Source organism: Arvicanthis niloticus, chromosome 24, assembly GCF_011762505.2.
Source record: "Arvicanthis niloticus isolate mArvNil1 chromosome 24, mArvNil1.pat.X, whole genome shotgun sequence".
Taxonomy (NCBI): Eukaryota; Metazoa; Chordata; class Mammalia; order Rodentia; family Muridae; genus Arvicanthis; species Arvicanthis niloticus.
The window spans coordinates 9401994-9426050 of record NC_133432.1 but is presented as its reverse complement, the minus strand read 5'-3'; the positions used below and the strand labels follow the sequence as shown (position 1 = coordinate 9426050).

General features: G+C 47.0%; 1 protein-coding gene across 4 annotated transcripts in view; it reads right to left on the bottom strand.

The window, feature by feature from the left end:
* The window catches only part of Med13l (mediator complex subunit 13L), a 216841-nt gene that overhangs the window by 70092 nt on the left and 122692 nt on the right, over nt 1-24057 (bottom strand). For all 4 annotated transcript variants that reach the window (XM_076922605.1, XM_076922607.1, XM_076922606.1 and 1 more), the window contains one exon: nt 18979-19062. In XM_076922605.1, coding sequence (XP_076778720.1) covers nt 18979-19062 — 84 coding nt within the window. The remainder of the gene's footprint in view (nt 1-18978; nt 19063-24057) is intronic.

Here is a 24057-nt window from a genome sequence, read left to right as displayed (position 1 = left end):
GGAGACTTTTTTAGAGATTATACTAGATAATGAGCAATTTTCAGAAAGTTAAAATATTAAAGAATGATATGATAAAGACATACTTTCTAGGGTGAATCAAAAGCTTCAGTTAACTAACATTTCTAGGAGCAGCAGTGCAGCTATATTTTTCATGCTGAGGAGTCAGTGGATGGCAACTCAAGCTGAAAACTTTTTTCTAATCAACATGACATCAACTCCGAGGAGGAAGAGTTGGTTATGGAAACCTGTGAAGACAATGACATAAGGCAGCCAAGTGCACAGACAGAGGCACCTGGGGAACCTGCTCATCCAGGTGCAGGCAAGGGAGAGGCTGCAACACCAAATCCCCAACCAGGGTGCTCAACAAAAGCCCCCAGCTCTGGTCTGCCTCCTTCTTAACAAGAGCAGGGGCACCTGGACCATTTCTGTTTATCACATGCTTAGCTGATGTCTGGAAATCTAAGGAAGAAATGAGCCGGTTTTCTAGGGTCAAAGGGCTTGTATAATGTAAAAAAGCATCAGGGATGAAAGACCAGGAATGCCCCACCTTTGCTGGCCCAGGGGACACAGAATAAACAAACAGACTCAGAAAGCAGGAGAGTGCTATGAAGTCAGACACTGCAGTGACTGGGTCTGTGAAGTCAGATACTGCAGTGACTGGGTCTGTAGCCTTGCTAATGCTGTGACCTTCAATATAGGTCCTCATACTGTGGTGACCCCAATCATAAAGTTATTTTCATTACTACTTCATAGCTGTAATTCTGCTACTGAGTCATAACATAAATATCTGTTTTCTGATGGTCTTAAAATACCCCTGTGAAAGGGTTGTGACCTACAGGTTGAGAAAGAACCACTACTCTGGGCCAAAAGTTCAAGCATTCCTTTAGAGATCTGGGCCTAAAAGCTTTAACTAATGGGGAAACCACAGCAGTGTTTGACCAAGCAATGTTTTACAAATTAATTCTCCACAACATTAAAAAAAAAAAAAAAAGTTTCTTTTTACACAAACCTTAGTCCACTGTGATCTTTGAGAGAGGATGCTGAGAATCACCCTAGCCACACAGGCCACTGCTGAAGACCAGACCTCTAAGTTACCTGATGGGTTTGGCACCACCATCCCTGCCTGCTGTGCTCAGTCTATGAAGTGTACTGAGAGGCAGGGGGAGGACAGAAGACCAAAGTGTTGGGTAACTCGCACAGGCTAACCAGATATGAAAGGGGGAAAGTAGGAAAAATGTTCAAGAAAATGCAGACACAAAGAGCTGAATACTTAATGTGTTCTGGTGGATCAGGATCAAATGTCTCAAGAGCAAGGGACAGTGTAGTATCAGGGCAGGGCAAACCATCCACATCCTTCCAAAGCACTGATACAAACAGTCTCTAGAAATAAGATATTATTCATGTATTATGTGACTGACTTCCTGAAGATTCATGGCACTTGTTTTCTCTGTTGTGTGAGCATCAGGGCATCTGTGTGGCCTATACTATATGAACCTCAGGGCAGCTGTGTGACCTATAATATATGAACATCAGGACAACTGCGTGCGGACTGTGTATACATTAAGGCAGCCAGACTACAAACCACAGTTTGTTACTAAAAGGCAAATCTTCTGCTTTACCAGGTGACTTCTAGGTTCTTGGAAACTATGAGTTAAACAAAATCCCATCTTCAAGACTTTATAGTCTGTAGAACATATAAAACACAGCTAGAGATAAGCACACAAGATACAGATAATGTCAGAGACAAGCTGAGACTTCCCCCAAGTGTGAGGATCAGGCTTCATGGAGGAGCTGGGATAAAACTGGGCCTGGGGTAGTTCTAGAATTCAGGCAAGAAGCAGAGGCGGGATGGTGCACAGCCTGAAGGTAGCAGAGCCAGGGTGACAGTCGCTCCATGCTCCCTCTGCTGACACTTGTGCCTTAAAGGGGCATTTACTAGTAGTAAAGCAGGTGGGGGGGGGGGGAAGAGGGGAGAGTAATGGGGGAGGGGAGCAGTCTCTCAGAGCACTGAGCGGCACTGCCTCCGTGGTCTGGTAAAATGGACACATCTCTCACTCCTGGAGCTGGAGGCTCTTCTCCTACATTGTCTCCAGCAAGTGTTTCCTCTCTACCAAGCTGAGTGGAACTCTACTCTAGGTCCACACGATGACACAGGCTCGACAAGGCAAATACTTGCCCAGAGCAAGAGAAGAACAACAATCATTTCCCAGCTCCAGCAGCAAGGCAAGCGCCACCTCACACCAGCCCTGCCTTCCCATCTGGACAAGGCTTGAATGAGTCATGCAGCCTACCACAGTCCACCACACAAGTTCCCATGCTGCCCTTCCACACCAGCCTAATACAAGCAAAACTACAACGCATTGCAGTTGGGAAGCTAAAGCAAACAATATGAGAAAGTTTTGCTGCCAAAACACCCAAGTATGTTGTACACAGCCTCACATGTAAACTCAGTCTAGCTGCCTTTCTATCTGTCACGTGCTACTGTGTGCCTCGAGTTCCATTTCAGGGTCCAAACCCTTGCTTCACTGTGTGCAAGAAGACAAAGCATATGTATGCAAAACAGAACCCAAGTAGCAGTCTGTGCCGGCCTTTCTTCCCCTGCCTCTCCATTCGTTGGCCCTGTGAGCCACCTCCGTGTCACTGGCTCACAGACCTGAAGTCAAGCAGCCTGGAAGGAGGAAGGGGCTGGGGAGCAGACTGCAGGGCTCTAGGCAGCTGCTTGGCTCAGTGCTTTAGAGGCTGTGGTGGTTGTATTGGTCTGGGTTCTCTAAGGGAACAGAACTGGTAGAATAAAATAGAGAGAGAGCAGCTTTACTTCAGAATGGCTTACAGACTGTGACCTAACAATGGGTTTCTCCCAACACAATGACCAAAAATCCGGGAGCTGTTCAGTTTAGGAGACTGGATGTCTCAGCTGTCTCAGTCCGGTGATGGGAGTCCAGGAGGACTCCTGAAGCTGCTGCTCTTCCACCTCTGTGAGAATCCTGAAGAAGCAGGTTCTAACACCAGTGAGGGAATGCCTCAGCAAGAAGGACCAACTAACTCAACAGCAAGGGTGAGGGCAAGCAGGCAGAGAACAGAAGCCTCCTGCTTCCAAGTCCTTTTATGTGGGTGCCTTCCCACTTCAAATGATCCAAGCAAGAAAATCCCACACAGGCATGCCCAGGGGCTGAGGTTTTAATTGATTCCAGATGCTGTCAAGTTGATGATCAAGCCTGGCCATCAGAGTGGTCCAGTGCAACAGGTGGAAACATGGTGCCCAGGTGCATCCATGGCATGAAAGTCAGAAAGGAAAGGGTGCAGGGCCCCCAGCATCTTCTTAAAGAGAATGTCCCCAAGCAGCCTAGCTTCCTCCCACTCCACACCACTTATCATGGGTTCCTCTCTGCGATGGCATCTCAGGCTGCAGACAAGCCTCTAAGACTTTCAGGATCACTCCCACAAACCTGCCCCATGGCTCTGGGGATGCTGTCAGTTAAGTGCTGTGCTTGTTTCCACGCCTCTCTAAATGCCTCCCTCTCAAGCACCATACATTAATAACTATATATCACTTTATAATGGTTCCAACACTCATGCTGGAACCCTTTTAAACTGAACCCATACTGGGAAAGCACTGGGCACCAGAATGGCTAAGCCCAGTCATTACAGGAGCTGCCAAGTGTGAGGCACACACACTGCCGCCACAGAGGGCTCTGGTTTGCAGAGCTGCTTAACCGTGTCTGCTATAACTGACCATGTATCTGTGCTTGGCAGTCTACTCCTGGGTGTGAGCCCCACATGCTACATGCACAAGCAGGGGAAAAACTGCACACACACGGATACAATCTCCTGCACATGCTCACAGGGAAAGAAGCAAACAGAGAACTCTATCAACTGCATGGTTCTACCTCAGTGAAGTTCTAACCCTGCCCCATCTACAATGTTACCAGGGCAACAGTGACCAGGAGCAAGGGACATGAGGATGTGTTCATGTCATAACATTTGAATTAGAAGATTTAAAAATAATCCCAGTTAGTAACTTCGGAACTCTCGCTTCAAGCAGGATCTTAGAAATGGCTGCTCTGGAGAGTGAGCACACTAACATGCAAGGGTGTGAGTGGGAAGGAGTGGGGTCGGCCTCATGGAGGCTAGTTTCCCACACAGTAAACATTCCTCTGTGCAGACAGTATAAAGACCATTCCCAGATGGCCCTTCCAATCACAAACTAATGAAACTTATAGCTGAAGGGGGATTTGGAAAATGCTAGGGCCACTCAAAAATGAGGTAAGCCACCACCTCGATAAGTTCCCCAGGTATCTGAGGCCAAGCATGAGATCCACAAGCAGGCAGCAGTGGATAGATATGGGTACCACCGCTACTATCATGACATGAGAGGGTGTGTGCCCACATCTCTTACACTCAGGGCATCAGGCTTGGTGACAAGGCCCTTCATCTACAGAGGCAGCTCACTCCTAGCTCTAAACACCAAGAATCTATGGGCAGTTTTGTGAGGTGCTGGCAGTCTAACAGCAAATTCGTTAAGGCCAGACTCTGAGCCCAGGAAAGACCTACCCAGCCCTGACCCTGTCTACAACACTGCGTGAGCACATTCCTTTGCACGAATCCCTTGATTTGTGTCCACTGCTGAACTCGCATACAGTGAGGTGGACCTGGACATGGCCACTGTGTTTAAACCCAGACAATTATTTAGTGTCACGCACAAGGGCCCATGAAGGTGACAGTGAGGATGAAATAAGCACACTGTGTGCTGATACGAGATACAGCCCAACGGTAAGAGTTGCTCATAGAGCCTGTCTTCACTAGCAGGCATGAGTTAAGTGACCATCAAGAACAAGAATCTACTCGAACCTTCAGTGATGATAAACTCACTGAGATTCTGCTAATTCAGTTTGAGTCTGAGTCCCGGTGAGATGGGGATGAGGAGCGCCATCACACAGGAGTTGCTGGGTCAAGTCCTTGGTTTGCCCATACCGAGAACCACAGCCTGTGGGTGGCAGCTCGGACCCCAGCACTCAGCTTCAAGCCCAGCAAGGAAGTGTTCTCTCTTAACAAACAGAACACTCAGACAACAAGCGGCTGTCCTGGGCACTAGTTCAAATGCTTTAACAACTCTGCACAAATAAACGACTAGAAAGCAAACACGCAGTTGTGCTTCGGTTTGTGAACTTTCAATTGTCTTTCTTTAAACTTTAGTTCACCTCTTGAATGTACCCTAAGTCACGGTGCTTGTTGAGTTCTGGCACACAGTGCAGGAGCTCTGCATTCCTGGTTTCCATATTCTCTCCAGAATGTCACAAAGGACAAAACAGTTGTGGTAAAGCAATCAATACTGTCCTTTTTTTTCCTTCCTCAAATTTAAAACCCATAACTGTACAATATGGAGTTAGCTGGAAAACAAGGTGGCCAGAAACATAACCATAAGGAAAGACAGTGCAATTGTTTACTTTGACTGAACTTAAAATAAAGTTGCCCAACACCTGAGGAAACAGCCAGAGGAGGTTATCCAAGTGGCTCAAACACACATGCATGGAATACAGCTTCAAAGGCAGGAGAGTCCCCACTCAAAGCTAAGCATTCTCGGAGGGCAGAGACATTCCACAGGAAAGGCATAACAGGACCAATGGGGAGCAGGACTGAGTGGAAATGCCACCCTCCAAACTCTAGACCAAGTCACCCAGGGAAAGAAAGCTGAATGGTGGCCTTGATCACTGGTGTCACAACACACATCATCGGAGCTCACTCCAGGAAGAACTTCCTAGCAAGCTCTGTGAGACAAACACCTAACGTCTTAGAAGATGTTGTGGATTCTTCTACTCAATATTCCTCGGCCATTCCAAAGTGAGTCTGAAGCATCTTACACATGGAAATAGCCAAGGAAAAATGCCCCATTTCCCTCAACTACCAAAGCTGAGCTTCAGAGGTCAGGACCATGGCTGAACTCTCAGAAGACCTAAAGGCAGAAATAGTGCTTAGGATTTCCCCTTTTACAAATTCCAGAAAACACCCTTCAAGGGGCTGGTCAGGATAACCTAGGCAAAAAGAGTATTTGTCACACAAACTTCTGCTGCACCCATTGTATATCAACTTAATTCAAATGTAAATGTTTTTAATCTTGGCCTATATCCTGAGGCCTGGCCCAGAGATTCTTTCATATAGTGTCTGTCCGTCTTTCCACCTAGTCCCAACTCCCCCCCATCCCCCTCCCAGAGCATCATCTGTGCTGGTTTCTGGGGAGCCCTCAAAGGAGCCCAGCAGACCACCTTCTATGTTACAGTGCTGAGTGAAAGCCATGGTGGCTCGAGGGAAGCAAGCACTTAAACTCAGTACTTAGGCCCTCGGTGTAGAAATGGTCATGGTCCACTTACTTCCAAAGTCTCACTGACTGGACCATGTGGCCATCATGGGGTCTGACACTAATCAAGGTAACGGTCTTTTTGAACACCACCTCGCTAAGAAAAACAATTACTAAAAGCTATGGCTTTGGAACAGGCAATGCCACTAACCATTGGACTACTAAGACAACAGAAAAGTCCCACAGGAGAACTTTTGTTAAGGAAAGAGATTCCCTCATCATTTGGAACTCTGATGTCCTGAGGAAAAGAGAGGCTCTGAAAAATGCTTGGGGTACCTTAGAAGGAGAAGGGCGCCCAGGGTCACACATCACTAAGCACGTCTCTCACAGACTGCTCAGGCTCAAAGGCAAGGCAAAACATTGGATACAGAGCAAAGTGTGCATGGGCCTCCTTTAGTGCCAGGCTGCCAAAAGAGCACCTTCCCTCCTCAGAGCCATTCACCAACCCTGACAGGGCATCGAACTCATCACATTGACGTTCACAATTATAGCCCAGCATCGAACACACGTGCAATACACAATACAGGCTTTTCAAACTGTACCCATCTACGTGCAGAAATGCATGAATAAAAGATTCCTAAACACACTTACTGTATGGTAGGCTCTTAAATTGCAGGCTTAATGGACAGTGGGACCACGCCTGTGCTCAACGGTCTCACAACCTCATGCTGACTTTATAATGTGGCCTCAAGATAAAGTTCAAAGATTATGTTAAGCTGAGGTATCATATCAATAAATTTCCCACTGGGCAAGATTTCATATTGAACATTTACTATTACTTCTGAGCAGATCTGAGACTTGCTTATGAAGAGTCCACAAGAACCCTGGGAAAAGAGGACTAAAATGTGACGTGCTGTGCTCCCACAGCCTGGCAGCAATCGGGGAGCACATCTCGCCAGGCTAAGGCTGCCAAGGGCTTCAACTTTGCTCCTTCTCTAAAGGGCACCATGTCAGGCCACTGAGCACTGGGCACACTCCTCTACTGTTTGCTAGCCCGTGACTGATAAAGTATGGGTGCTAAGCACTGGTGGCAGTTATGGGAGAGACAGAACTGTGCACAATGGCACTTGTTCTGTCCCACGGTGTCCAGATGTGTGGCTGCAGATCCCTCTTGCCTGAGGAGCAGCAGTCCCAGCACAGGGCTCTGCGGCTCTGCGGGTGGGCCCAAGGGGAGGCTAGAGCACATCTGTAGAGCCGTCCCACCTCAGGCTGGGCTCAGTCAATACAGCCCCACTTTCATTCTCCTCTATCCCAGACAGCACAGAGGCGGAGAGCAGAAACCACCCACATGCCACTAAGTGCCCACTAATGTTTGCCAAGGACATGCTGGGGTAAAAGCCATTCTTTCAATGGCCTGTGATCTGAGAAAGGACTCGCTATGCAAGAAAGAGGCATTGCACACCAAGGTTAAGCTATTCTCGGTGGGATTCACTCCTTCATGGTGAATGCCATCAGTGAGCTGTGTTGTCTGTATTGCAGCAGCTCACAGGTTCACTGTGTACCTTGAGAGGCAGCAAGTCTTCTCAACACACTCCTATACTGCCACATTTTTAAAGACAATGGAAGAACAACGTAAAAGCATTTTCTTTTAATTGAATGCCCAGTTTCTGTACAAAATCCTGTAACAGGTGGTAAGCACTACAGACAGACATGCAGACAAAGCAACCATATACATAAAGAAATGCATCTAAAACACACTTAGAACTGGCTTTTGTCTGGCTTTTGTAGCCCATGGACTTGACTATAATTACGTCTACTTCAATAAAGCCTACCAGTCTCCTGCCCGGTGCCATGCAAGAGACAGAACAGGTGAAGTGACTGCCGACACTCACTCGTGCAGGAGCCATCAGGAGTCACGCAGTTACAATCCCAATTCCTATCAGGTGGCCCAAATTTTCTACTCCAGATCCACTAACAAGCTGCGGTGGTCTTAAGCCAGTTACTTTACTTTTAATATCTGCAAACTGGGGATGTAGTCACCTATTGCTGAAGGCCTCACAGGGCTTAAGTGAGAGGTTTACTTCATAGCAGACACGTAAGCCTCTTCACAGCATTTCCAGGGTATAGTACTCATTTTGTCCTCACCCTGAGTGTGCGAGGTGGGAAGAGTGACTGTCTTATTTATGTATTTGCTGGTTGGTTGGTTGGTTTGTTCCTTTAAGTTACTTATTTTACACCTTGTCTGCATCTGTGTCAACTATACTTATGCCTGGTGCCTAAGGAGGTCAGAAGAGGGTGCTGGGTCCCCTGAGATTGGCGTTGTGGTGGCTATGGGCACCATGTAGGTGCTGGGGATTGAATACTCACCCTGTGGCAAGAGCGACAGGCACTGGGAATCCAGGCAGTCTGCCTCAAAGCTCATGCTCTTAACCAGCAACAGCCTCAAGTGTACTTTAATATAAAACATCACAGGACAACTTACAACTCCTTTAGGTCCTCTACAGTCACTTAGAAAATGAGTAGATCCAGGTGTGTAATCCACTGGAACACATGCACGGGGGGGGGGGGGGGGGGGGGCAGAGCAACGACGTCTGAGTCTACCTTATGCTCACTGTATTTTGGAGACAGTGAGTCTGAGTCTATCTTATGCTCACTGTATTTTGGAGACAGTAAGTCTATCTTATGCTCACTGTATTTTGGAGACAGTGAGTCTATCTTATGCTCACTGTATTTTGGAGACAGTGAGTCTGAGTCTATCTTATGCTCACTGTATTTTGGAGACAGTGAGTCTGAGTCTATCTTATGCTCACTGTATTTTGGAGACAGTGAGTCTACCTTATGCTCACTGTATTTTGGAGACAGTGAGTCTATCTTATGCTCACTGTATTTTGAGGCATTTCATTTTTAGATGATGACAGTTTCCTTTTAATTCTGAAAACAAATGAAATTTCATGAACCAAAGTATTACTCTCAAGATGCTTCAAGACTTACTGCTCCACTGTTACTCCCACACTACCGCAGAACTTAAGCCCTGCACCGGCCTGGGCTCCAGAGAGAGCCCTTAACACAAACCAAACCAGAAAGGCCGCGCAACACCACGTGTTCTTCAAGGAGCTGAGACACAGTGACTCCAGTGAAAATGTCTGTATGAAGTATTGTCTCTACATGTTATGCTTCAGTAATTAAGCCCAATCTGTCACAACAGATGGGTTTTAAAATAATTTAAACAATCTGAGTGACTGACACTAATATGTTTGGAAATAGATAAGCAGTTAATGGGGAGGCTCACTCCTAACTCAACAAGCAGCTCCGAGCTTAGCTTGGTTCTAGATGCAGCCAATAAACACAAACAGGAAGATGACGTTTCTTTTTCTAAATCACTGTGCTACAATTAAACTGTCCAAGGCCTTTAACCACCAGGTAAAGACAGGCCATGGGCGGAGGAGCCTGATGCTCAGCCTGAAGATGGAGCTCAGTGGCAGGACTCAGGGAGGAGCACATGCTACCTCAGCAGGTATGTAAAGCTTAAAGTAACTGTAAAATAAAACCAACATTTGGGAAAACCAACACTAACTAAATGATTATTCATTGAATAAAGGCAACTGAAGGACTCTGTGTTAGCATTAAGTTCTCCCCCAAAGACCAGGGTCAAACTCCAAGGTCAGCACTGGGCAGTGAACATGCAGACACTTGGGCAGTGAACGCATGGGACAGTGCAGGCCTGCTCTTCCCTCCTCTCAGCTCCTTTTTGTCAGTGCTGGCATGGCTGGGACACTTTCCTGGGATTCCACCCTCAAATCTCCACTCATTTACTATTACTTGATTTTACCCTACACAACAGCTGCACACTGGAGTCCTCTGTAAAGTGTGTGTGCCAGAGCAAGGGCAACTGTGGTGAAAAGGGGAGATAGGCCCAGTGCCTCACCTCATACCTTCTCCTCTGTGGGTATTACCTTTACACTGTTTAAAACATGCAAGTACTTATATTGTGGTTGGCAGCGTTATGAACAGGCAACACTGTGAACGGAAGGAAGACAGGCTCTCTGGGCTGGCTGGATTCATAGTCATTACTTTCCATTGCTGCAATAACCACTGTGACCAAGACAACTTACAGAAGGCGGCATTTACTTGGGGTGATGGTTTCGGGGTGTTAAGAACCCATGATGAAGAGCAAAGACGGGGAGCAGGACCAGCTGAGAGCCTGAGTCCTGATTCACAAGCAGGAGGCAGGGAGAGCTAACTCAAACTGGTCTTCTGAAACCTCACAGTCTGCCCCCAGTGACATGCCTCCTCAACAAGGACACACCTCCTCACTGGGGGCAAGCATTCCAACACACAAGCCTCCTGGGACCATTCTCAGCCCACCCTCTACTGCCTCCCTCTTGGACCCCAAGATGTCCACTTGAGCATAAACTCCAACACTAGCATGCATTCTTGTCTCTGTTCAACTTGATACGGGGTCTTGCTTACAAAGGTTAGTCTGACCTAGAACTAAATATCCTCCTGACTTCCCCAGGCTAGTGTGGTTTTCTTAAGAAAGTAAGAATAAAACTCCCCAGTGCTGACTTTCTGTCAGATGATGTTGGTTACTGCTGTCCCTCAGTGCACTCGCCAAACACAGAGCAGTAGAAACTACACAAATGGAAAAGAAAACTAACAAGCAGATAATTATGAGAGCAAAAGTATTTAATTTTCTGAAAAAAAAAAAAAAAAAAAAAAAAAGTAGGCAGACTAACAGACAGAACCAGGATGGGGCAGGGGGTCCCAGAACCTATCCTGAGGAAGGCCAGTGAGCCTGTCTCAGCCCTGGACCTAGACTGCTCGTCACTATACTCCCATCCCAGCAGTAATCAAATCCAAGCTCCCCTGAGAGTAGGGGACAGTGTCAGTCAAGTCAGTGCTTGATCCCTTACTGATGGATTTAGGCTTCAGGTCCATCTGAGAGCAGAAAGAAGCAAAGTGTCAGAACAGTGGCCCCCCCCCCAGATTTATGGCTGAGTCAGGTTGACTATCAGGGGGGTTTTTATAACTTATTATTAATTTGTAGTTTTCTTCTCAATCCACAGCTTTTAAATAAATCATAGTATTAGTATTAAAATATAAAGTCCTCTTTAGCATTGAAAATATGTCCAAGTCTGGGTTTTAAAAAGCAGTCTTTCAGATGCCTTCATGTGTAATGGGTAAAATTAGTAAAGAAGACAAATAGCGTTTGCTCGCTGTCTGGCTGAATGATGAACTTATCCATCCTCCAAAGGCATTCATGCAATTCAATCTGCCATTTCACTCAGCCCAGGATGCACAGGCAAACCTGCACCCAGAAAGCAGAGCCTGGCCTCTCCACTCCTGCTCTGTCTTCTTTGACCAGGAGGTTAAACTCAGAAATCTGCCTACACTGAGGAGCTCCACTTGCTTACTCTGAAGAAACCATGGGCTGCGTAATTCCATGGGGGCCCTGATGGAGCAGCACCCCAAGCTCCTCAGGGTAACTAGAAGCCTAAGAGGCTGTGTGAGGGTGGGAGTCTCCTTCCTCTCAGCCCACAGCGCTTGCTCGGAAGGAAAGGCACGGCGGGCACTCTCCTGCACGGCTCCTCTCTGCACACTGTTCTCTGGTGTGAGCTAGGACTCCTAGCATTTTCAGTCTGCAGTCTGATTTTCTATCCTAGAGTCAAAGATGAGCCCCACAGTTCAAATCATCACACACTTCTTAACGGGGTATCATCTTTTCATTTGGAAGAGGAAGACACACTATTTATGATGTTTGGTAAGATTAGGCCACTGCCACCGCTCTGACTGCCTCTTCCTGGCGGTGTGGGTGTGCTCATGTGTGCTCTTCGACCTCCTTAACTCCATTCTGATAGGTTATTTCTCTGCCGGGGAAACGAGCCAATTCAAGCCAGATTAGATTAGATTAAAGGCAGGCTAATTGAGAAGCTGCTCTTGGGCAAGTTCACTGGCCCCAAGGATTGAGGCCCTGGAAGTCGCCACGGGGAGGGGGCGAGAAAGAAAGGAAGCTCAGGCAGGGAGAAGGGGAGGAAAATAAGAGAGAAAAAGGGAGAGAGATACCACAATGTCTGGAAGAGCCTGGGGGAAGGCCCATCAGCTCCAAAAGTTCAGAGTCGGGGGGCAGGGTGTGCCAGGTAAGGACTGAGGGATGCTGGGAGAACCTGGATGCCAGGTCTTGCTTTGCTATGTAAAATATTCACCTCAGTCCCTAGACCTAGAGTCTGAACCAAACAAATTTCTCTAACCTACCTGAGAAAGAGACACAAAGTTACACAAACTCCACTGCATAGAGGTCCTCCCCCCTAACAGATTGTGTGACAATTCCAGTATGATATTTCCTCAGCAATAAAACCAGACCATATGGCACAGGTCTAGGAATGCAATAAGAATGGGGAGTAACTCTGTAGGGTGCACTCACCTGCCGAGAGCTGTGTCTGTGTCCTGGCGGCCCTCATGTTTGCCCTGCAGCACTCATGCAAACCTGAGCTCCTTCCTTTCTGCTGTGTGCCACTGCACACAAAGCACCTGAGGAGAAGCCGCATAACTCCACCTTGATGTAAGCGTTTAAGCGTTGCTCAAGTGCCTGAGATCTGCCCTAACCTCAAAAGATTAACAAGTGACACAGCAAACTAAAGACCCTCAGGGCTTGACAGCAGACAAGACAATACAAAAGGTGCCCACCAACAACAGGCTGAGGCAGTGACCAGTGGCGCTCAGCAGCTTAGATATGCCAATGCTTGGTTCCCCAATTGGAAGAACTGTCTGGGAAGGATTTTGAGGAAATGTGACAGTAGGGGCCGACTGTGAGGTTTCAAAAGACCATTTTGAGTCTGCTCTCTGCCTCCTGCTCAGCTGTTCCTGCCTGCAAGCCTTTGCTCCACCATTGAACTCTAACCCTGGAAAACTTGTGCCTAATTACACCTTTTATCCGTTTGCTTGGCCATGGTGTTTTACTCACAGCAATAGAAACCCTAAGTAAGAGACAGGCTAAGGAAGGAAGAAGGGAGAAGGAGGGAGGAGGGAGGGAGGGAGAAGTGGTGGGGAGGGAGGGAGAGAGGGAGGGAGGGAGGGAGGGAGGGAGGGAGGGAGGGAGGGAGGGAGGCAGGCAGGCAGGCAGGCAGGCAGGCAGGCAGGCAGGCAGGCAGGCTAGTGGTGCGTCTGAACACAGCCTTTTGGCCTAAAGCTTTGAAAGTCTGCAGCTCTCCCAGCACACTTGCTGGAGCCTCGGGCGCCCTGACTTCAGTCTTTACTATCATTGGGCTTCAAGCCTCATCAACCACACAGTTATTCTATGAGCCAAATTTTACACTTGAACACACTGCTAACCTACACACAACACCACTGTGGGCTGAAAGAGCACAGTGCCTAGGAATGAGGTTCCCCGTGAGCGACATGTAGGCTGCAGGCTCTGAGTTTTACCACACACGGCCCCTGTAAGTCATTGGCCATCTTCCATGTGCTTGGGTTTCCAGCTCAGTCTGTGGATCACCCCACCCTCACAGCTTCCTGGTACTGTGTGTGCACACTCCCCTCTGCTGGAGACGTAATGGCAGACCATCTATCGCCTTGGTTTCCCCCTTTTCATGACACTACCCCAAGCCATGCAAACCATAGGAAGCCACTACAGACCTTCACCACACCGACATGGCTCTTAGGTGTCTGACCGCCAACTGTCTCAGCTTCCTCAGAAAGGCTTTGTGACAGTCTCTGCCTCCCTCCCTCATGCTGCTGCACTCCAGGACTAGATGGCGGCAGAGGCGGTGGGGGTGGCGGCGGCAGCGGCGGCGGTGGTGTAAATACTGTTAAGAAAGCTTCACACAGCCGGGCGTGGTGGCGCACGCCTTTAATCCCAGCACTCGGGAGGCAGAGGCAGGCGGATTTCTGAGTTCGAGGCTAGCCTGGTCTACAGAGTGAGTTCCAGGACAGCCAGGACTACACAGAAAAACCCGTCTCGAAAAACCAAAAAAAAAAAAAAAAAAAAAAAAAAAAAAAAAAAAAAAAAAAAGAAAGCTTCACACAGCCTAGCAATGTACAGCACTTACACTCTCAATGTGGGCAGTGAGATACAACAGGTGTGAGGCATGGATTTCAAGTGTGCACGATTTTCTGAAAGCTGGCAGGCCTGTGGGCAAACACTGGGGACTGACCTCAAACAGCTTAGCATGATTCTGTAAGTAACATACAGCAGTGGAAAACGCATGTGCTCCATTTGAGAAACTATGTTTAGAAAACAGAAATGCCTGCACTTCCATGTACTTCATATACAATTGCAGATGAAGCACATACTCAGTTTCTTGGCTCCATAATACCCACAGGACACAGCTGTTCTGTGCATGAAGCACTGTGCCATCCAGACACGTCAGTACTACCTTTTGACTGGAGAAGCAGCTTGGAGAAATGGTGTTTTCCCACATCTGTGAGCAGATGTTTTCTGGGGTGCATGCCTCGCCTCTGCGGACTGGAGCTAAGACCCACTACAGCAGTATGAAAGGAGGCTTGCTCCTTGATACTTAGGATTCTGTGTTAGCCAACCAGGCCTGAGACGCTCAAGGCGTGTCCTAAGACAACACACAGAGGCCAGTCCTGTCAGCTCTTAGCCAGCTGAGAGCTGCTCAGCACCAAAGTCCCTTCATGAAGAGCCTTTGCAGTACAGAGCTGTGCACTGAGACACAGACTCAGCATGGGAAGTAGGGGACCCAAAACATCTGTAAGAAAGTGAAGCAGCTCACAGGTGACCTGCTCTTGAAGATTTCATAATCTTTAATAAGAAACAAAGGTAAGGAGATGACACGCTTTACTCTAAGAGCACGGAGACAGTCTCCTCGGTCAGAAAAGCCTGTTTCCTGAACATATCAGTCTTAACAGAAATATTTAGCCACTGTCTATCCACAGCTACACATCTGCATGGTCTTGCATGTAACATCCAAGTGCCAATGAGAGCAGTAGTAGGCAGCTCCAATCACAACCTTCTGACCCCTGCCCAGCAGAGGGCCCTCTCCAGAAGGCTTCCTTCTTTGTGCTTTGAGATCTTAAGACCTTGTAGTCTGTTCTGTTTTCCTAACCAGCTACAGCACAGGACCCAGAAATACTGGGAGCCACCATGTGGTGTGCATTTCCCAAAGGAACATGCCTGAACCAAGTAAACTATAAAAGTCCCAGCTGCTCACACTTCAACACCTACTCAGTAATAAATCCTAATACAGAAAGACACTGGACAAACACAAAATGTTACAAGAATCACACACAGGACCTTCACACACTTATAAAACCTAAGTATTTCAAACCTGTCTCTTAACAACAAAAAAGAGCAGGGATCCTGTCTCTGCCCACCAACGGGGCTCCACCAACAGGGTTCCGTGTTCTGGATCTCAGCTGGTGACTGCAAGCTCGGTCACAGGTCTTATGAAAGGAGGTATAAGGACACGCCACTCCCTTACGTCAGCCTTCAGGGGACTCTGCACTCATGTGCTGAATAAAGGAAAACTGATGCTGCACACTGGAGACCTACAGCTAGGACTCTGTTCTAACCCTACTCAAGAATACTGTAAGAATGGGAGGCAGGGGGCGCACAAACAGTAAGCTGGGAAAACCCACATCCTTACCTGCATGCCCCTACCAGGGTGGCTCAGCCTAAGGCCAGCCTCTGAGAGGGTGGAAGCCACCAAAGAACAATCTCCCATGCAGCTTGTGTCTACTGTCAGCAATGAGAGTCTTCCAGAGTAGCCTGTCCCTAAAATACCGGCCATCTGAGGAAAACATCTGCATCTGCCAAGAGCTGAACTACTGGAGGGGTGAGTGAGCAACCGCCATGTGTCCCACTGGTGCCCTTCAGGTTCCCCTTCCACTCCTTATTAAACAGCACACAGGCTGAGGGTGGACAGCCACTGTCAACAAACTCCCTGAAGTTTGGTGCCATTCTTTCCAAGTCACTTAAAGAATCAGACAGCTGGAATGAGAAAGAACAAATGTGCTGAAATAAGAAAGAGAATCCTAGAAAGAAGGAAACAGAAACATCACCCAGCCTCTGTGGCCTCTGGCACTGTGCATGGGCCAAGCTTCCCTTCTTAATCAGGGCATCGCCTCCCAGGAGGCTGTTGTGATTGGTGGAAGAGGGTGCTACTGGCACCATGCAGGGAGAAGTCAAAGGTGCAGTCAATCATCCCACAACATTCAACAGCAAACACTCAGTCCATGGCTGCAAACTCCTAGGCTAAAACCATTTGAGTCTGGTCAATTCCCTGTTTACTCAAAGAAAGAAAAGATGGAAAGGGCATGGGGAAGGGGCCGGGACCAACCCTGATAGAATAGAGTCTACAGCATTTACACTTCCCATAATTCAAAGGGAATTATGAATGAAGGAGGAAAGCTAGCCCACTCCAGAGAGAAAGGTCGGCCAATGGGGATGCATGGAGTGTTCACTGAACTCCATAACTAGCAGTGTCACAACAACATTTAACTATGCTTAAGGACATAAGGGAAAGTAGGCTCGGAGCAGATAAACGGGAAACAACAGGAATTTAAATGTTTTATACAAACACAAAGCATTCACACACACACTTTTAAAATCTTAGTTCTTTTACACTAAGCACTTCTTTTTTTTTTTTTTTAATTTTATTTATTTTATATATATGGTGAGTACACTGTAGCTGTCTTCAGACACTCCAGAAGAGGTCTTGACAATGGCATTGGAACCCATTACAGATTGTTGTGAACCACCATGTGGTTGCTGGGAATTGAACTCAGGACCTTCGGAAGAGCAGTCAGTGCTCTTAATTGCTGAGCCATCTTTCCAGCCCCCACTAAGCACTTCTTGTATGCCATGTTTCAATGGTCTTAAATTTTTACTATAATTTTACAAATAAAAATCCAAATATAACCTTAAATTTTTTCTAAGCAAGAGTTTTAGATGGCCAGTCCTAGAAAATGACTCACTTTGAATGTGTCATAATGAAAATATTCCATTTAGGATTAATAATCTAGGTTGTAGAGACACATGGTAGCCTCTAACTAGAAATTATAAATACAAATAATAACCTTTACTGTCACTGTTTTTAACTATGCTAGAAAATTAATTTAAACTTACCTAATTTTCAACTTAAAATTAAAACAATGTTCCTTCTCCTTTGATAGATTAGACTCTGGGCTGTCATTTTATAAAAAGCACCCATTAAATACATATGTAAGTGAAAAACAGTAATGACTGAAACACAAGAAGTCGTTTTCTTAGGCACACCTGGGTCTAACCTGTAGGAAGTCCCGTGTACTGAGGCTCTGAGAAGTGATGAGTAGAAACAGCCTTAAAGGCAAATATATATTTCGAGTCTTTTAAATGTCCCATCCTTCAGTACAAACAACTGTATTAGCTAGATCTAAAAAGCAAGCAGCGTGTGAGCATTTGACTGTGACTGAGCTGCACACTGAGGGAAGAGCACAAGTGGTCAGCAGCCCGTAGGAAACATGCTCCATCTGTGTCTCCATCCTCCAGCTGACCTTCCCCAAGGGGCTGGACTCACAGTTATGAGAGCCAGCAAAGCACAGTGGGTGTCACCTATGTTGTGACCACAGCTCCTGTAATGCCAGTGTGTCCCTAAAGTCTCTCCTTCATCATCTGACGGTGGGCACCACTGCTGATGTCACCCTTGGCCCTCTCTCCAGATACAGCCTTGAGAAGGGCCATCAAACCCCACGGTGGTGAGTGAGAGAGTCTAACACGCTGTCTGTCTGGTGCTGGGGCCTGACATCTCCTCAGAGTCCTGCCAGGCTACTGCTCAAGCCCTTAAACCTTGAATGAACGCTATACCCCAGCAATCCATCACAGTTTTTCTGACCCCCGGTCTGGAACCTTCCAACAACCACTTTACTAAATTAAGATACACTGGGGAAAGCTACTGATGGAGTCTCTAACACCAAGACTGAAGGGTTGCCAGCAGAACTGTTGACAGTAGCTTCACACTAAGACAGACTCCAACCTGCAGCCAGTACCCCAGGGCACTTAGACAATTAAACAGGACTGAAGTGTCCCCAGAATGAAGCTCAGTGGGAATGGGCAAGAGGTCCTGTGCTTCATACAAAAAGAAAAAGAATTTGGAGGGGGAAGAGGTGCTGTGTCCTGTGCTTTGTGAAATTAAACTCTGTCAGTCTATTATAGGTAGAGCATGGTCGGAGGTAAGCAGTGTTAGACTGACTCATTTAGTCATGGATCTAAAAGTCCATGACTATCTTGCAGCAAAGTTCACACCCACTGCAAATTTGGGCCACGGCAACTGTCCATGATCACACAGTCCACAGTCTGCTTTCACAGTCACAGGCTGAGTGTACTCATCTACGGAAAGCAGCAGCTGGGCGGCACTGTCCAAATTCTCACCACTGAATTCCATTAACTATTCTTAAGTTATGCCAAATTACAGGGTAGGGAAGACAAATTAGGGAGAATAGCAGAAAGGCCATGCCAGTGTCAACTCCAAACAATGCATGCAGTGAAGAGTCCTTCAGACACAGCCTCACTGAGGATCGCACGGCTCTCTCATCTTCCTACTCAAGCACAAGCACACAGTCTGTGATAGCACAGTGACGCGAGAATAACATGATCAGATAATAAATACACCTTCCCCTTCCACCTAAGTCCAAACCCGGGCGTGGTAGCGGCTGAGAAATCGAAACCCAAGAGCATCCTGAGGACTGACCTTTTGTTGACCGGCTTCTCATCCTTGTCATAGGGCCGAACAAACCACTTCCCGATCCTCACGAAGTTCTTATCCATTAGGCACCTACGATAAGCACATCAGGAGTTACCTTCACAGACTCAATAACAAGTTAGCTTAGCAGTCTATCATCAACCCAGATAGATGAGAGGCACTGAAGGAAACACAAGCAGTGCCCGTCCAACTGTCAGAATGTTTCCTTATCCTGAAAGAACTCAGAACTCTGGGATTGAAGTTACAGGTCTGATTACAGAAGTTGCTATATCTTCAAGACCAGAGTGCAGGGAACTTAAGGGCTCTTCCTGCAAGCTGGGTTTGTAGTTTTCTTGTGATAAGTGATCAATTCTTTAGCAAGGACACGAATAACAAAACTTTGGCACAGTTCATCATCTGTCTTGACACTTTCTTTCTGAGGGCACAAAAACCCTGTTTTTGAGAAAATGAAGGCTTGTCATCAATCAGTCTTCCTAGTAAGGAGTGTATGCTCCACTCAGAACTCGGCTGTGCTTGGTTCTGTCTCCATGACGTTTGTGCTGTGTGCTTTGCTGTCAAGTCCCAGGCATTCTTTTAAGGACAGGTTAGTAGTAAGTGATCCTGCCACAGAGAACAAACACCAACAGTGCAGACAACTGAGCTAAAGTGACAGCACAATTATGACCAAGTTCACTCGTGTGCAGGCAGGTGACGACTTTACTACCACAGTCGCCACCTGCACAATGGGTGAGAGGCCGCAGAGCACTAACAAGTACTCTTGATCTTGAATAATATGCAACGTAAAGAAAATGGACATTCTGAACGTGATGGAGCACAATGGTCTCTCAATGTCAGTCAATGAAACGATCCACGGCTTGAAGGAAAGCGTCAGAATTCGGAGTGTAATTCTTTTGTACAAGGACCTGTGAGAGCTAGGCAGCAATTCTTATCTCAATATTCAGGCAGATCTGTACACAGTTTTGTCTCTGCCATTCCCCCTCCATCAAAGACTATGAAAACAATTCAAGCCCCCAGCCATTTCATTACAGGTTAAATGAGTTAGTAAATGTCAGGCAACCGTTTCTCCTCACAGTATAGCTCCCTTTGTGCAGACTCAATTTGGAACAGGGTTACATCAAATACCACTGGATTTATTTGGAAAGTGAATAGTCTCCCTCGTTCACAGTAAAGAAAATCATTTCCAAAGTAACTCAATCTGACTTCATGCTTCTAAGTGATAGAGGCTCTGAATACATTAAATTTTGAATAGAAAATATGGAGCAGCCACCTAAGGGAAAAGTCACAAGAACTGACACTGTGAAGCTTCGCCTGGTTCTTCCCAGCCAGACTCCATCCATCCCGAGCAGACACTGCCACACAAAATGCATTTCAGTAAGAGCCAACCACTGCTAGCACCACAATGCAATCACCAGCACGAGTGTGAGTGGAGATGAGTGTCAGTGCCCACAGCTGAGGTCAGAGTCATCAGAGTGGAGGGAGGGCCAGGTCAGAATTGACAGCTCCATAATATTCCCTTAATTCCTCTTTTTTTCTTTTATTTGGTTTTTTTGAAACAGGATTTCTCGATGTCTATGTGAGCCAGGACTCCCCTAACTGCTAGATGCCTCCTCTCCCCTGTTTTAAGCTGTGAATCCACTCCTGTCTCTAATGCCATGTGGGGTTTCTCTTGTGTGGATATCAGGGCTTCAGCTCTCAGTCAGGATGACTGTGACTATTCACAGGGAGGTGATGTGCTGTGGCACGTCTGGGTCCTGCTCTGTACTGCTTAATGCGCAATTAATAGCTGACACGAGTGTCCTACACATTAAGGACATTTTCCTGTTCACAATGCAAGAACTCTTATGGCCATATGTGTTGTGTGAGCTCTTACCATGAGGCACTCAATGACAGGGAAGGAAATCTACTGAATTGCTTCTTCATAGCCTGTCTGTCAGTTCCCAGTGCAGCCTAAAAGCACAGTAACTCAGCACTGAAGGGATCACATAGCTGCTGAGACATGTTCAGAAAAACCAACACTATGACAAACTGCATTAATTATATTCAAAGAACATAAATAGGCAAATGTTTTTAAAGGTAGTTTTAAATTATAAAAATATCAGAAATAAAATATACACTTCTACCATTTTTGTTCTTGGGGGGGGGGTGAGGGTCAGAATTTGCATTTAACTTTACAACTCAACCTTGCAGGCAATTCTATCTGCAAAGAACTGTTTAAGAACACTTCCCAGTCACTACCAGGTGTATATTATAGTCAATCTGGGCATCAGCAACATGTTCAAAAACCAGTTTCCTAGGAAGATGACATCATTCTGTAAGGCAACTGAGTGAGTCCAGAGGCTGACAACACTAAGCAACAGCTGAAAAGATTATCCCTTCTAAGTGCCTGCACCTTCAAGGTCACCATGTCATGAGAAATGCAGCAGTGCTGGAAGTGAAAGCAAGCTCCATGTGTGTGCCCGTGTGAGGTTCCTGTGATGTGCATCCTGTGGTGTGCCACGTGGCTCCCATCTCTACTCCCGAAGCTTGGGCAGACCTGAGGCGGGGTAACAAGTGCCTGGGAACAGCTACAGGCTAACCCAGCAAGTCACTTCCCAAGTGGGCGGGCTGCTGGGAAGAGCAGAAGGAAGGGTACCTGGCTAGCACTTCTGACAGACTTACACCCAAGCACCGCCCTGCCCTCTGCTCTCTAGCTGCCCAGATTGCATCCCACACCCCTGCATGCCCAGCATCAGCCCTGCCACCTTCCCTTCCCCAAATTCATCAAATTCAGAAACTTGCTTTCTGTCAAGCTTATTGCATCACGTACAGCTGAGGAGATGAGGGACGCCCTCCCAGCTGACTCCATCCCCCCTCACCCAGTGGGTTGGCTTCTCCTGTGCCCTGGTGGGTGCTGATTCTTGCAGATGTAGCCAGGCAAGGCCTGTCTACTTTACATCCTCTCTAAAATGTCTGTAACCTTAAGTTCTTTTCCAGAACTGGCCTCCCCTGAAATGTCCACTCTGCCTCATGCAATTCCAAAGGCCTGCACCTTTCTTCACGGCCCGTCCAGTGTCTAATGCCATTCTCTCATTACAAACAAACAAGCCAAAAACCAGTTGTCAACATCCTCACCCGTCTCTGTGCAATATTAATATTAATAACAACAATAATAACAACAACAGCTTGGTTGATGCTTTAGGAGACACGGATTCCTCTCCAGGCATTTACAATTAGATATATGTCTAGGTTTTTAGATTACATCCTCCCATTACAGACTGTACCCCCTAAATCTAAGTACTCACTCTCCAACATGGCACTTCCATCAACTGGGAATTGACTTGGTTCTTGCACTCTTACTACGTGACTCCCAAGGGCACCCGATGTTTCCACATCATAGAACCATGTCTTCCCCTGCAGCTGCACCTGTCACTCAGCTCCATGACTGCAGGAGCTGTGCTGCAGCCTCTTGCACACCATTAAGACGCCAGAGCCCAGAGTGTGCGGGTGCAGGTCCACTCCCCATGGTATGCTCCCTTGCTTCCAAGACACTATGGATGGCACAGGGAAGCTTTACAAACATCAGTCAGCAGTACCAGTATAGTACCAAGTAGGGCACCATACTGTCCAGATATCGGATCCACACCGCCAGCGGTCTCTGTGTGCACGATGGCAAGACAGAGCACACAGCCTCAAACTGCTGTAGCCACCTTCCACTGCCTGCAAAGCAGTGGTGACCTGACCTCTGGGGATAGCAATAAACTCCCACGAAAATCAGGACATTTATTTTATTCCAAAGCCTCGGGCAGTTACAAATTAAAGTCAGAGTAACAAACCTAATGCCAACCTGGCAGTGCACCAGATGTTTTGGGTTTTCTACAATGTCACAAAGGCAAGCTGCTTCAGTACATAAAACACTTGGAGATTTTGAACTACACACATGCTCTGTTGGTTCCCGCCCCCCCCAAGAATTTTATTCCATACTCAAAGACAGGTAATAGAATTTGGTACATCATGAAAATCCATGTCAACTAACGTAGTCAAGCTGTCTGAAGTACTAAATTATACACAACAAGCTCCCGAAGAACAACCGCACAAACTTTTTCCATGCTGAGGAGGACGCAGCCTCAGTGTGACCCCCAGCACAGCCACGAGAGGGTGAGCATGGCGTGGGGTCACTCAGGAGGAGACTTGGGAAAGCTCAAGCTTTCTTACATGGCAGGAGAGGAGAGGGCTGTATAAGAGAGGGGTGAGGTAAGCTCCATCACAGAGGATTCTAAATCAATAAAAACCAAATGAATGGTATTCTATCATCCTGGGCATTTATCCAAAAAGATAGGCCTTACAATCAACCAGGAGGTATGCTTACTTTCTCAAAGGACATGAAAATAAGCCTATGGCCAGATCTGAGGCAGGGAACTCTGGCACTCGCCACTTCTCAAGCTCTACGGTGGCACAAAGACCTAAAGAAGCAAAGAACTCAAAATCTGCACACTCCCACCACCTTGAGAAACTGTCCGTTCTCACGCCATAAAGAGCAGCTAACTGAAAGACAGACTGTTATCCCACTGACCATCAAGCATAGTCATCTGACTTTGACTTCCAGACTTCTCCCTTACAGATTCTACTTGGTCCATTTAAGTCTTGTGGCCAGTATCTTAGACATGGTCTGCATTACTTCAGGGCAGATGCACCACAGGCTTTCAGATCCTGAGTTACCAGCATTCTTTGCTCTCTGTCAGGAAGCCAACAGAAGAAGCAGAAGCTAGCTGCCTGCTCAGTTTTTGGGCCTGAGGTGGGTAGGCCAAGATCACTGCAAGTACATAATGCTACTGTGGAGGAGGAGCATGCTTTGACTTCTGATAATGGAGCATCCTTGAGCCTAACTTGACTGGTGAGAGGCAACAGCAAAACATTAAACCAGACCAGTGGCCACCAAAATGAAAAGAATAGGGCCAAAAGGCTGTAGGGGAGGGGAGGAGAGAGGAGGGCAGGGGAGGGGAGGGGAGGCAAGGCGAGAGCAACTTTATAGGAAGTAGGAACACGGGGTGGGTACGTGTGTCTTCAGACAAGAAACTACATGCAAGGAGC